Below are 16125 nucleotides of genomic sequence, written 5' to 3' on the forward strand. Positions count from 1 at the left end.
CATGTAACCTTAAAGCATCAGGTAAAACCAGAGAGCTACAAGAAATAGTTGCAGTAAATTAAACGTATCCGTAATCACAAAACCAAGTCAAACTGAATCATGCATTGGTGCCAAAGAAGCAGGATAATTAATCATAAGAACTGTTTGCATTCTCTTAACACCGTAAGACAAGAATTATTTCCTCTTAAAAAATAAACATGGGTGACACATAGCTTATTAAAAAGAAAAAAGAATGCCCAAAGAATGTACTGCCATGCCTTAAAATTTACTCAAGTTATTACCTGACAATTACTTTAGATTACTGCCAGCTCCTAGAATTCCAACTTGCAGATAAACTGACTGCTCTGACATGGTATACATCGAAAATGAAACTTGGAATGAAGCATCCAAAACAACTGTTGCAAAATTACTATTTTTAATGATTTTGCCACTGTATTATCGCTCAAGCAAAAATGGTAGGAAGTAGCAGGATGCAAGATGAATAGGCTGTGTATGTTTTTGGAGAATTAAGATTATTTAAAGTCATATATATTTTTAAATTCTTAAAACAATGACTGATTAGTCCTAATTATCAGAGCTGCTAAGCAGTCACAGATCATTGCTTTAAAGAGCGTTTCTGCAGTTCTCAGACTTCAGACTCGTGCTTATGTTGTATCTACACATGATAGCTTTTTCCTTTTTCTATCTGCAACATCAGGAAGCTCTGCATGGGCTATGTCCTCCTGCCAAGAAATCTGTAAATAACTCTCTAGGAAACAACTTGCCATCACACATAGATTAATTCTAGCACCTACACTAGCTCAGCTGATTTTAAATGCTAACAAGAATCTCCACATTCCAGCTGCAGTGCACACCTACCCCTCATGTACGGCTTCTATAGCCAGAATTCAACAGAATCCTCACTAGTTACAACACAACTGAAGAACTGAACAAATATTTTAAGATTGAGAATAAGAGAATCATAGCATTGCTCAGGCTGGAAAAGACCTTCAAGATCATCAACTCCTACTGTAACCACACAATGCTACCCTAAATTTAGGTACCCCAATTTAGTTCTTGCTGTCCTTTTACTTACCTGACAAAGGCTATACGATGCTGTTAAAGGGAGGCAAAGTGAAAAGACTAGACAATGCCACAAGGCAAGATATTCTCTGTCTTGTTCTGGAAGAGCCAAGCACATGAAGAGAGGAGACCAAGGAAAAGTGTGCTGCATTCCCACTCCCTGCTAGCAGTTTCCTGTCATAAACCTATCAGAACCTCCCATTGCCTGCTACAGATCTTTACCTACACAGCCTAATCTCTTTCACCTTCCGTTTATTCCCAAGCATACCAATCTCACCTGATTTCAAGTATCTTAACTGCTGTTCTAAAACAGCAGACATCTTAATCAAATGGATGTGCTACACATCATATCCACTCACATCTCAATAATTTTGACCGAAAAACAGAGAAGCCTTAGCTTGTTTCATAGAGATGCATCATTTTGTTCAAATAATGAAGTTCCATGAGCACTAAAGAGAACTCAGCTTGGCTTCAAAGAAGATTTGAGGCTTTTTGACCCCCGCTGGAATTCACATATGAAACAGATCATTATGGGTGCCTTCAAAATTTAAGAAGGAGTTTCATAATAGAAAGCCTTTATTATAATTATTACAACACACCTGCAAAGTATACGTATATTAGTATAAATAAAGATCATGACTGACTTCTCTTAAATGTTACAAACTCACAAAGTGCAATGTGTCTAATGATATATTAGAACTCTAGCAATCCCACAGAAATCACCAGTATGACATTCCTTATCAGAGCTCAAAGGAAAAAAAAGATTTTTTTTTTCCAATAGTCTTTCTGTGAAAAATATATTTCCAAGGAAAAAGTAGTGTTTGAAATAGAGAGAGACTAAAAAACATAATTTGTTTACTTTCCACAAGAAGAAATATAGCTCAGGAGAGCATGCCTTTCCTCTCTTCAGCAAATGAGAATAGTCACTTAACTGATATAAGCCCGAGTATAAATTAATGGTAGTCAAAGTAATTAATTCAAGCATAAGAAGAGTTCAATTCACAGGCAATGAGAAAATAAAAATGAAGAGAGTTAAACACAAAATATATAGGAAAGAAAAACCGAACTAAACCTACAAAGCCCTTCCAAAACCAGTTATTTCAGCAACTGCTAAGTGCAATAAAGAGCATTTCTTCAGAATCAGTCTTATTTACCATTTCACAAACAAATACAGACATGTTTCTACTTTAACTGCATCCATACAGCCAGTTTCTCTTTCTTTTTTTTGTGATTCAGCCCTCCTCTCTGACTCACTGCATAGCATCTTCAGGAAGCTGCACAGCTATGACAGTGGGTACCTTTATGGGAGAGTGCATGAACCATATTTCTTTTTCTATATTAACATATCCCTTTAAGCATACTGTATGATAAACAACAAGTGCTTTCTCCATGCAAATTGTGAACAGCTATTTCAGAATACCTAAAAATAACATATTAATACCAAATGAACACTTCTTTACTGAATACATTAGAAGACACATCCACAATTTTTTAAAAATTTATTATATTTAGTAGCATTCACAAAAATGATTTTTAAACTCAAATGCAAAACTTGGAAGTTTCACAAATGAAAGAGACCATTTATGTGGTCAATTATCTATTGCTTTAACAATAAAAAGCTTCAATCTCAGCTCTTTTCAGATAGATGCCGAAATTAACTGAATTGCAAATTAATAATCTTTATGTGAGAGTCCTCACAAATACATCATATCTTCATGAAAATAAACAAAAACCAACAGGTAATTGTAATCTACTAGACTCAATGCAGAAAATAGTTTCATGATTTTCAATGAAACATGATAGCATTGTATATTAAAGACCATCAAAACAAACCATCAGAGCAACTTTGTAGGGTCTTTCTGGTTTTTGTTCTTTGTGCTACAGTTTCCTATTAAATTCAGTTCACCAGGATAAATACAGTTCTTTTTACTTTGCTCAATAGTTCTGTCGTGCCATGTGAAAGACTGAGGCTTCAATGCACATTAAGCCTGCTGGCTCCTTCTGCCTCTGGGACCTGGAAAACTGCATGAACAGGACATTTCTTTTGAAAGAGAAAACTGCCTTAATCATTTAATCCTAGGCCTGTTTGGAGTACAAAGGCTGCATCCCTAAGGCAGACCTACCTAACAGCACAGAAGAATTTTGACTGCAAAAAAATGGACCGCAAAATGCTGAGATCCAAAAATGAACATAACAGATTCCCCTGGTTGCTGAGAAACTTCTATGTTTTCAAAAGTTCAGAGAATGCTTCACCAAAACAAAAACCAACTAAACAAAGCCAAACAAAAATGAATCAAGAATGCCATTTATGCAAAACAATGAATATGATTAATTGGTGAGTCACTGGTAAGAATACGTTTTCTATTAAGCAATATGTAATTTAGCATACAGGTATTCTGAAAAAATCTTAATTTAATCTTGGGATATAAACAGCTTGAAAATTCATTCTTCCAGTACCACTATATTAAATTCACCCAGAGACAGCAAAAAACACCCTAAAAATGCACATCATTTTTCCTTTCTAGGTAAGCTAGAGAGAAAAGAAATAGGCTGATGGTTATTTAAATTAGACTTACAGTCTCATTTAGGCAATGAACTGACACTAAGTCTTCTAAATGAACAGCAATTTAGTAGCAACAAGATATATATTAAAGCTTTCAGAAATAGTTTTAAAAAAATGCAGCAGTAATTAAAAGGGATTGAAGTTCTGGGATCTCATATCCATCACTACCACTGCATTAATCATTCTCAAAGAGTGTTTCAATAATTTTGCCAGAAGAGACTTAAAAGGAAGCATCGGTCAGTTACCCTCTGTTCATACAGGTAGATTAAGCAGTTTTTCATACATTTATTAAAAGAAAGGGTTTGCATTATCCACTTTCAAATATGCACATTTATAAAATCCTGATTAGAGTTATGCCGGTGGGATCTCAAATAACATCAGCAGTGCCAGAAGTAATTTGGTTTAAAACACGTATTAAATCTAAATCAAATAGCAATTAATACCTCAACAAAATTGCTTCATAGAGTTCATATTTTTCATTCTAATAATTTCGATAGTTGACTTTACCTCTGAATTTCCAGAATTGCTTTCATAACCAAGACAACTGCTTGTCAGTCTAGATTATAACCAGTGCAGATCCTGTGATTATCCAGCATTTATTCTATCTGTATAAGTTAACAAGTGTATTTCATTCAAGTAATGAGGCCATGCTGGAAAAAAGATGATTATTGCCCTGTTTGGAATTGCAATACTGTGAGCCAGAACTGCGCTCTGTATGAGTAACTCATGGGCATTCAAGCAAAATGCTATTGTTCTGCCGTTCAGGAAAGATTTCAGGATTCAATATTTTTATGTTTGATTACTTATCCGTTTCTTCAAATGACATAGCTCCACATAAATCTCTATTTCTTATGACTAAACCTAAATGACTGTTGTAGCAACAAGGTAAAATTGTAAAATATACTGAAGCTACACATCAAGTAGACACATTATTAAATATCAAGCAGCACTATCTATTTGAAGATACAATTAAACATGCAGAAAGTAAACAAAGACATTATTCTATTTTCTGGAGCCACTAAACTCACTGTAATTTACCCAAGGCAGATACTCAGTGCTTACATAATGAATTTCTTCTGTTTCGTTCTGACAGAAGCAGATCTCTTATTACTACACAGAGGTTTTCAAAAGGAAAAAAAAAGAAAAAAAACACCAACAAAACTGCTAATTTTATATTTTTTACATGAAATGCAAGACTGATTGAGAAATGTTAGTATTCTCTAACAATTTTCCAGTGCTCACAAACATGTAAAAATCTCAAAACTTCTTTCCATTCATCTTTAATGGCACACAACAGAATCCAAAATCATTTGTACAGAATTATGTTCTCAGAAACATCTGGAGAAAACAGAGCACTAGAAAATCTCTCTCTAAAGGATAAGTTTGTTTCATAAAGAAATTATGGCAACTATCCAAGCATATGCTAAGCATTTTGCTGAACCCATAGTTCTATTTATTAGATCATTTAATCTCACTCTGTATCTTAATTCTTCGAAACACTAAACAGTAAGTACTCATCATGCTTTTACCTGTATTATAAAGCTACAAGAGCTAGGATGAACACCTTAATTAAAAAAAAATAAAAATAAATGAAGACTATATAAGTGATTTTCAATACTTTGGCTTAGAATTCTGCAGATGCCAGGCACAGGCATATGGAGGGTCTGGGAAAGAGGAGAGCAATGAGGAGAAAGTGAGAAAGGAAAGATCATTAGCATAATTTTCATTTCTACATATGATCGAGAGTGATGTAGGCATTTGTCTGCTTTTTCTCTCAGTTATATAACAGAGCAGGTTAAAAAAAAAACACCACAGAAACAACAATTATCTTTATGAAAAGTGTTGGCTTGTTTGGAAAGGAAAAAAGCATGTAAAGAAAGTCTATCATCCAAGTTTGGGAGACAACTTCAAGTTAAAATCTTTGAAAGTTTTAAACAGCCAGAATAACAGTCAAAACTCATTGATGAGTCCTACAAAGTAGCCAAGGAGAACATGCATTTCATGACAAGAAGCTACACCCTGCTCAGGGTGGAAGAGCTGCCTTTTTGTAGTGTGAGGAAGTAAGAGATGCACATCAATGGGCAAAGTATACCTCTCAACAGTGAGGACAGTCATAGCGGTAATAATAATAACCAATGCACACATTGGTTTATGCAGAAGAGCAACTCACGTAGATGGAACTGGTTGGAGGTGTTTAATTACTAAGTCAGTCCCATAGTTCAACAACCACCCCCCTAACAGACATTCTCCAATGCTCTGTTTCCCTTCCTATCGTCTTTCCTTTGGGTTTAATTTAATTTAGTCTTTACTTCAGTTCTCTTTGCCTCAAACGAGCTTAAACTGCCCTTGGTCTTAAAAAAGAAGCCTCCATATAGCTCCAATTTGAACACTATGCCTCCCAGCAGGAAGTCTGTACATTTTAACTGCAGTATTCATTGTAAAGGTCACTGCTTCTTTCTCCCAAAGGTCCAAGAGCATAGCACAGAAAGCTGATTGAATTTAGTTCATCAGTTGCCTGACTTGTACATGTCCCTAAGCGATTCTGCTGCTGCTGAACAGCACTTCAGATCAAGACAGTCTTCAGGGTCCAGCAACAGGCATTCCTAACACTGCTGAGATGCAAGTTGAATGTTACCTGCCCCAAGTGGCACAGGTCAGCTGTTTCATTATCTCAGGTCTGCCAATCACCATTTCCTATATTATTTTACACTCCAGAAAAAATAGAACATTAATGCATCACAGCAAGGCTCTTGAAAAAGAGAACACTATTTTGGTCTCTTCATTTCCAATTCAGACAAGAATATCAATGTTTGAGTGCTGAAGTTAATCCCAAAGTAACTTTTCTTATATTTTACTTTACCAAATGAAAATATGTGCACAGACGCATTGAGATAGAGAAGAGGGAAGGACTTGTGCATTCCTTCTAGTTTGCATATGTCCATCGACCTCTTTTGGTCACAGGAGATTACTAAAACAGAGGATTACAGGCTTGGATAATTTTTTTTCTTGGTGATAAAAAGGCTATTTTCAAGACAGAAAAAAAAAAAAAAACAACTTATGTTACAAGTCTTCAGATTCCTTACTCCATATATAAGCAGCAAACATTTAATACACTCTTTTCCTTTATCCCTGATCTTCCCATTTCTAAGCCATCCTTAACTGTGCCCATATGTTTCTCATATGGGGGAGCCCAGAACTGTACCCAGTGTCCTAGATGGTCTTTCCAGAGCTGAGCAGATGAGGGGGATCATCTCCCTTGAACTGCAGGCAACTCTCCAGGAGCATCATCTCCCTTAAACTGCAGGCAACTCTCCCCCTGTACAGACCAGAAGATTGTTGTTCTTTTTGCTGCAAAAGGCTCATGGCTAGTTCATAACTAACTTGTCCACCAGGACTGCCAGATTCTTCCCTGCAGAGTTGCTTTCCACTCTGTCAAGCTCCAACATGGTACATGGGGTTAGTCCTTTCCTGGCACGGGATTGCATTTCCTTTCATCAGTTTCTCAAGGTTTCTCTTTGCACATTTCTCCAGTGGGTCAAGGTCCCTCTGAATGTGGCAGCACAACCCTCTGGTGTATCTGTCACTCCTCCAACTTCGTATTATCTGCAAATCTGCTGAGGGTGCACTCTACTATCATACAGAACAGTGATAAAGAGGTTAAACAATACCTGCCGCAGCATCAATCCCTAGGGTATGCTACAAGTGACTTGTCTCTATAATGCATTATATCTATTAAAAAGGACAACCAGTACCCATAATAAACAACCTTAATTGCTAACATGCATACAAGATTTTGATTAGCCAAACATAAATATGGCTTAGTTAGTTAGGAAATTGGTAAAAATGATTAGGCTATCAGTATGCGTGTTAAGCCCCTAGTTTCTCTTTTATCCTCAAGGAATTACAATCTCTTGACACAATCCAGTCACATTTGAAGGAATATTTAACTTCTTACCGTATCTATAAAAATAAACATCACAGTTCTGCAAGGTTACCCACAGCAGAAACTCAAACTCAAGTATATTACAGACATCAGACAATGCATACTTAAGGCAGATAATGCAAGAAAAGTTTTCATAAAAGTACGCAGCTTATTAGTCATGAAACATCACAAGCCTCATATTCTGTCATTTACAGAACTTTTTGTGTCATATATACTAAGATTACAACACAATTAATGAAAAGTAAATAAATTAGAAGTGATTAATGGTAACTAATAGAAAAAGATACTGGGAGTAAGAAAGCCACTAAACATACACTGTACTCAAAAGGGGAACACAAAGAAATTTAACAGAAACTGGAAACGATATTAAATGTTACCGGAATCTAAAAAAAGTTTGGCTTTCATTTATGTAGTAAGGCCCTCTTCTCTCCTTCCTACAGGGCACTAATTTTCACTATAACAGTAAAGTTATCTTTGTGGATAACAGGAAAAAACAAACCAGCATGCACATACATCAGGATACATGACAAAATCTTCAGTTTCTACTAGTTGCTGAAACTCTTCTCAAATCAATGTACTTATGAATATTTGCTATGCACAAAGTAGTTTATCAGTCTTAGGAGAGGAAGTTGGAAAAGAGACTTCCTGAATTCCCATAGTACACAAAAGCACCTAGAGATTAGAATCAAACTCTTCATCTAATTTCTGAAATCTTCTATTTGCTCAATTTGGGTTACAAGTTCCATCTTTTCACATAAATAAGCTGTTAGTAAGTGTAGATTATTTATTTTTAATAGTTAAAATTCTGCTTCATACTAGCACTTCTTAGTACTAGGTAAATGTTTGAAATGTTTTTTCTCAAGTGTTTCCACATTTACTCATGAAAATGACAATTAACGAAACCCTCGGAAAGTTCATGCTCTAACAGGAAATTCTTATAAAACTCAAGGACATGGATTCAACTCTTGGGATATTTTATGAGACTTACATAACCAAGTAGAGGCTGTTGTACAGACGCCCATAATATTTTGAATATTCTACTTCATTTTCATATTTTGCCAGGAGTTGGTTCTTGCATTGATTCTACATCTTCACAAGGCTGTTTTTGATACCACCCAGATGTGTGCATGTATGTGTATATATTTTTAAGGAAATAATTTGCTTTCTAGAACTTTTTCTCATTCAGAATTTCTATTTCCTGTTGAATAAATAATGCATTCAGATTTTGTAGTTTTTTACGAAGAGGAATACAATTTTTCATTCTCTTCATACCTTCAGAAGATTATCTCAAATAAATGATAAATTGAAAGACAGCTTTCAGGAGAGAGAAGAAATATCAAATCCCGTATTAACAGGTAATGAACTGTACACATAACAGAAGACTTGCCACAATGGTCACACTGTTCTGTCTTTCTTGGCTGCAAAGACAGTAGCTTCTGTTCTGTACATATAAACCATAGGTTTGAAAGATTTGATCTTCTCCCCTTCAATCAGAGAACATCCATTAGCATCCTGCTTTTGTTAAGTCTGATGCTGTTACTTTTCACAGTTGTGACATACCTACTAAAAGATCCTATTGTTATTTCAAAAAACTTTTACCCTTAGGTCCACATATCTGCAGTACATGTATCTTAATAATATTTTTAAGTAATTATTTGAATTTCAACCATTTTTAGAAGGAGATCAGGAAAACACATGGAAATGATTAATCTCTTTCACCAAATGTAGCTTTCCAATGCATTTTTGAAGAACATTCACCCAACAAATGCTGTCTACATTAAGTCAAGGTACAGCTGTCTGAAAAGTGTAATTGCCACATGTTTAGTGATGTTGTAACTAACTTTTATGAATTAATACCAAAGAATTTCATGATACCTGGCTGTTACACGAACTGCAGTTCCCCTGAAATGGCACTCTATATTGCTTTGGGAGCCAGCAGCACACAGAAGCAACTGAATGAACCAGCTGTAAATTAGGACAAAAGGCAGACAGAGGAGTGTGCAGAATAAAGAGAGGAAGTCAGGTCTGAGAAGCTGAGGAACAATTTACAAACAAGACAATTTAAGAACCTGTGTGATTTAATGAATGTGCCTCTGTCAAAGATGTCATTCAAGTCAGTTAAAACTTTTCCCAGGATTCTTCTAACTGTACACTGATATTTCAGATGCCTGATTTAAGTCTTGGAGGTCAACTCCCAGAAGTGATGATCACGTACTACTGCAGCTAGCACCAGTAAACACTGAGCATGGAAGATGTTATGTATTGCCTCACATGCAGAAGATCAGGTACAGATAACTCAGACTCTGTTTCCAGAAGTAAGAGGTAAGTTTTGATTTCCCAGTGCCTATGATTCTCAACTACAAAATGAAGATCCTATTATTCCATCTCAAGTATCTTAATATTGTGTCGTTCTAAGATTAGTGGTAAAAATTCCATGAGAACTTGAATAAGACTTTTTAGAATAGATTTGTACAGTATTTAGTATGCAAAGTGAAGCATATGCCAGTAGGAAGCAAACCAAATATTAAGGAACTATTTATACTGTCCACTATAACAAACGAGATGGGAGTTCTATAGAAAAAAAGCCATTAGTATGTAGACTAAAAAATGAATGCTCAAGATATTCAAACTTCTAAGGCTGCTGAGGCACAATTTTTCCCACATATAGACCTGAAAATAATTATTTTGATATTCAATCAGTTTTCATTTTATAATCATTTCAATTTCAGCTACCATTGAGTATAATATTTTGTGTATGTAAATATGCAATATGTGCAAGTTCACACTTCATCCACCTGCAAAGAAGAAAATCTTTATGTGTATATCTTGGGCTGGCAGTGAAAGATATTTACCAGTTTTTAAGTAAACCCACAATTTTTTGAAACTTCATTCTTATTTTTAAGCTACTATTTAAATTTGTGGCTCAAAGGATTCCAGTAAAAGTAAGAAAATAAATATTGTTCTTTTTTCATTGCGCTAGGCTACCCTCCAGAAGAAGGCTATTTCCAAAACAGCACAGATTATGCAGTGTTTTTTCTTCTGCCAGTTTACTAAACTCTAACTCACAATTTTCCAAGGACAATGCCTCAGCTTTGTGTGTTCTGCATGCTTTTTTTTTTTTTTCTTCAAATTCTAACTTCCACCTACAAACATATCTTTTTTCCTTTCCTGAGGTGTATTTCCAGTGCTTTGGATTCCCATCTTGCTTAGTGCCCAGTACTGTATCTTAATGTCAACTTACAAAATTTGAAGTTTCTAATAGGAATTAATTTAAGTTAAAAAAAAAAAAAAAAGTTTCAGCAATTGCTATAGTCCTTTCAGCAAGACAGCATATGAAATTTTTGCTCACTCAGTGAGTTACTGCATACTGACAATAACCTGTGTTATCCACAGATGTGATAAAGGAAATGTAAGTAGATGGGACACATCTGTTCATTCTAAACATTGCTTCGTTAGTGTCATAACATTTATTTTTTATGGATGTTTATGTTTAGAATGTAAGCTAATGAGGACATGAATTCATAAATATACAATCTAGCCAAGAATCTTATTAACTGGACATTAATTACAACAACAAAAACAAACTTGTATGATTCTGTCATGTTCTTAAGTCCTTTTCTTCAACTTGAAATGGTATCACTGATAGTAACCACAACTAGTAGTCAAATTATCTAATGAGCCTGAAGTCATAACTCATGCACTATGGTCCACAGCTGCCCAGTAGTACCAGGAAAATTATGGGTTTTTTGCAAAGTGTTGCACAGTGGAATAGGCAAACAAACGTCTGTCTTCTCTTTCCTGAAACAGTAAACACCAATCAGAAGATAAAGATACATATTCCATGTCTCAGGGACCAAATGTGGGCAGAAAACCTGTGGTAACCTGTCACCATTTCAATTGCAAAATCTTCTATAATACTCCAAACTTCAATGTTCCATAGAGAATAACAGTAGGAAAGGGTTGAAAAGGAAGAGAAAAAAAAAAAAAAAAAAGGTGTGTGTGGGAATAATAACATATGAATGACTTGCTTCAATGCCTTAGCATTATTAAACTAAGAACATCTACGTTGTTTGCAACAACTACTCGGCAAAGAAAAGGAGACAAACCAAGTTACATTCTTTTCTTTTTTCTTTTCTTTTTAAAAGAACTTCTATCTCTAACAATCTATCAGAGTGTAAAGAGAAAATTATTTGTTTGCCAGAAAAACATTTCCTACTACACTTAATGTCTACAGGCTGGGGGCTACTACAATAAAAGAAACAGAAGTACAAAAAGGAAAACCTGACTGCACTGAAAACGATCAGAAACGCCACTGAATGCAGTAGGCTTGTGATTCTACAAACAGTTTACCTGTCCTTCAGATTAGCAATGTGAATCTGGAAAAAAATGACAGATACAGGAAAATTATTGGGAGCAAATTATCTCATGATATTTTGGCATTGCCATGTCCAAATAAAATAGCAATAGTGCACGATTTGCATGGGAGAAATGATGAGAAACCGCTAACAAAAATGAAGGGTTCCTTTTGACATCACACAGTTGTTTTTATTTATCTATTGTGATTTTCCCTGACGGGTTTTTGAATTTACGAAAACAAACAACAAAAGTATGGTGAAAAGGGCTTCATATTATCAGTGAACAGATCAGAGAGGTTGCACAAACTATTTGCAGTACCATTAAAATCTGAGTACAGGACCAATAGTTCAGTAGAACAGCACTCATTTTATTCTGGCACTGGTGTACATAAGAACCTTTGTTTTCAAGATGTTTTTAACCAAATATTGGTTCTCCTATTAAGAGTGATCAGAAGATTTTTAATGTCTATTTAACTAGTCATTCGACACAGAAGAATCTATGTTTTCTGGCAGCTTTAATAGATAGCTTGACTGTACTTTTGGTCCCATGGCAGTGACATGAGGTGTCATGAGCAAGTTCATTCAAAATTCCTCACTATCATATCATGAAAACACATGTTTTTAAACGACAGATGAAGAACTCCAGGTCTGGGGATCTTTTACACTAAAACACAGCCAGTTCCACTTGGAAGTGTATCTCATAGCCTTGACTTGCAGTATTCCACACGTTGAGCAGTCTGACCACTCTAAGCAGACATCTGTGGAAACTGGCAAACAAGTACGAAAATAAATCTGCGTAAGCCAGGAGTTCCTGACAACTTTTAAACTGTTCTCACACAAGGGTACACCTGGAATCTGCACAATCTTGGATAAGTTACTAGAGGGAGCTACAACTACACGGGCAGGCTAAATAAACACTAAATAAACACCAAAGGAATATGAAATTATTTGAAAACTAGTTGGCTGATTGTCACTACTTTCTCATCCCTCACACGGAGAAAACATTATTCTTGTAACCATGTATAAGCAAGGACTCATTTAATTAAGCTCAGCAAACATATCCTGGAATCACTATCATTGTTTAGAAGAATGATTTTATACTAAATAAAATCTAAAAGGAAATTGAGTTTCTGAAATAAAGAAATGGCATTCCAGCCTTACAAAGAATTTATGTACCAACTAAACTCCATGCAAAAAAAGAAAAACCTGAAGAGAAAATGACACTTCTATGAAACTTAGGGAAAAACTGAATGGAATTTGGATTTTCTTATAATAAATCCTACCTTCAATTTTACAAAATAACATTATGAAAAAGTTCAAAGGCTCTGGAAAGGTTATAACTGACAAAATAACAACCTGTTATTTTCTCATATGTGCTAAACTCTTTTCCTGACTGGAAAATCATGCTTTCAAAAGAGCTCAGTGGTTTAGGGAAGACAGGAGTCTAATTTAACAATTCAACACTATAATATGGTCTTTAAAGGGCTGGAAGGTTAGAGAAACGTCAGTCATATCAACAAAGCGATTGAAAATACCCATGCAAAACCAAATAAAAACACAGATTTCCAATGCCTTTTTATTGGGCTCTTTCTGTATAGACAACATACATAGACAAACATGTAAGTTCACTTTTCAAGTGGATCTATACTTATCTGTGTGCTAGTTTTCCTGAAACTACCAGACTTTTTAAACTGCCCACATATTTGAATAATTTCCAAACTGTTTGATAAAATTTTGTACTAAGTGCAGGGTGAAAGGCAAACTGTACTGAAAATCTGAAATTGAATAAATTCAATTCAAAAAACTGAGAGGTTCACAGCGATGTCCCACCTGTTACTAATGCTTCTATTTCTGTTACCCCTCCCTCACCACATACTGCAGTTCCTGTCCTTCTTACAGACAATATCTCAGTTCTAACATGTTTTTTCACACACAGAAAGTATAGGGAACTGAAGATTGGTATATCCCTAATGCTACATCTAAACAAAAACTACTGTTTGCAGTAAAGAACAGACACCTCTGGAATGGCAGCAGCAAGACAACAATTAGATTTGCAACCCATTACCAAGAGAGATTCTGGAAGATGGATCTTTCCGACATAAGCATAAGGACAGACTTTAAATTAAGATCTGTTACTTATCCAGAAGTTACATTACTGAATAAGAAAAAAATTAGACCCAGTGAATACAGGTAAGATTCTTTGGCACTGTAAAACAGAAGGTCAGATTTGACTGCCATATTGGTCTTCTCAAAATTTGAAAAGAAAGTTAAGTTTTAGTGGAAAATACTATACTAACAGATATAGAGACAAGCCAACAATGTCACGTGTAACATTACAGTTGGGCAGAGTAGACATTAGGAGAAAGTGACATGGCCTTCCCTGGAGATATTGCATTTATTCATGATCTCCACAGGTAACAAAACCAGTACCAGTTTCTAGAAGACAATACCTAATACATATTAGTTCAAAGGCACTACGCAATTTAAATTAATCAAATAGATGGCTCTAGCATTTTTCATACATTTTACAGTTCTCACAGAAAGGAGAACTCCCATTTCTCCAGATCTTACAGCATTAGGGAGTAAATAAATTACCTGTAACCAAAGTCTGTCACTTGTAGTGAATTTACCATTGGCAGTGCATTGAAAAGTAGCAAATTGTCCTGCATTGACTTCCACACTCTGAAGACGCAAGAAATGGGGAGTTTTTGCTGTTGGAAGAAGAAAAAGGATTCAAATTAAGCAACACAAATGCAATGATTATAATTAACACATGGAATACTGTTCCACTTCAAAAGGCTTAAATCACTGAAGATATATTATATTTTAGGTTGTTTTAATTTTATTCTTTTATTCCTCTGTCTCTGGGAAAAAGCAGAAATGATGGGTGCTATTTAATTAATCCTGCTATAAATTATCTTAGCTCAGCATCCCCTCTGCAATTAACAATCTGTATTAAGGAAATTGTATTGAAAATAAATTGATACTCAGAATAAAAAATTATTAGCTAGACTACTGACTAGACACAACAGCAAGAAGTTGAGAGATGTTGTCAGGGAAACAGGTCTTCCTCTTAACCAGGTACAGTTAGAGAAGATGCCTTAGAATTGTAGCATGAAACAGCTAAAATGCTAACATAATGCTTCTCGCTACCTACAGCTGCGTTCCTTCCACAAAATTAAGTGTTGAACAAAAACAGAACACAAGGCATTCTCCACACTGATGCTTATCTTTAATTTAGAAAGAGAAAATGCTCCTAAGCAAAAATGAAAACAATACAGCAACATTTAACCTAACTAATAATAGATATTCAAATGAGACCCATCTTACTGCAGAAGGAAAGAGAGCATGTATATTTCCGTTTTACTAGAGAGAACAAAAAACATGACAGAAAAAGATAGAAATTTGATATAGAAACTCACCCTTGAGAACACATTGTTGCCCAGCAATTCAAATCCTACTGCAGTCAAGGAGAATTTTTGCACTGTACCTATACTAGCAGATAAGCCAGGCTCTGAACATTGCTTTCAGTCATGGAACAGCTAATATTAGAATAAACTACAAAACTAAGCATACGCTTTCTAGCAGAGCATCACAACTGTTTAAAATGCTGATTACATTCTCTTAGAAGAGCTTATCACTGGGGTAAACTACAGATTATAACAGAAAATAATCAGCAACCAGATTTGAAGAAAACAAATTTTTTTACAGCCAGCATAAGGCAGTATAAGAAGCCAAAGATGGAAGAAAACAGCTCTAGTTAATATCTAATTGCAGGAGGAAATGTTTTCATGACAGCTGTCCTTTTGGCAAATTTACTAGATGTAGCATTTGTCTTTATTTGAACATTTCCCAATGGAATCAGGGCAGACAGCCTCTATCTTCTTCATCTATGAAATTATTACTGGTTTTCTATTAAGTAAAATTCTCAGGAAGTTTCTCTTATTTTTTTAATATCAAATTTTACCCTTTTACCATACTTGTTTTTTCCCTTGATCTTCCCAAACACTGCTAAGGTAGCCTCTCTGAACTACAATGCATGGCCTAAATAGAAAGGGACTTGAGGATTTTTAAATACACACACACAAACCAACCAATTGCCAAAGACTTCTTTCAGTTCCACACACAATCTTAATTTTCACTCTGCCTTTGTCCACGCTACCCAGACAACTGCCTAAAATGTATGTCATGGTTTCATGGTA

General features: G+C 35.2%; 1 protein-coding gene across 11 annotated transcripts in view; it reads right to left on the bottom strand.

Annotated features, from left to right (window-relative positions):
• PTPRM (protein tyrosine phosphatase receptor type M) overlaps nucleotides 1–16125 on the bottom strand; it is a 451026-nt gene that overhangs the window by 280522 nt on the left and 154379 nt on the right. For all 11 annotated transcript variants that reach the window (XM_052703744.1, XM_052703741.1, XM_052703740.1 and 8 more), the window contains one exon: nucleotides 14519–14634. In XM_052703744.1, the coding sequence (XP_052559704.1) occupies nucleotides 14519–14634 (116 nt within the window). The remainder of the gene's footprint in view (nucleotides 1–14518; nucleotides 14635–16125) is intronic.

This window comes from Tympanuchus pallidicinctus, unplaced genomic scaffold (assembly GCF_026119805.1).
Source record: "Tympanuchus pallidicinctus isolate F22 unplaced genomic scaffold, pur_lepc_1.0 scaffold5, whole genome shotgun sequence".
NCBI lineage: Eukaryota > Metazoa > Chordata > Aves > Galliformes > Phasianidae > Tympanuchus > Tympanuchus pallidicinctus.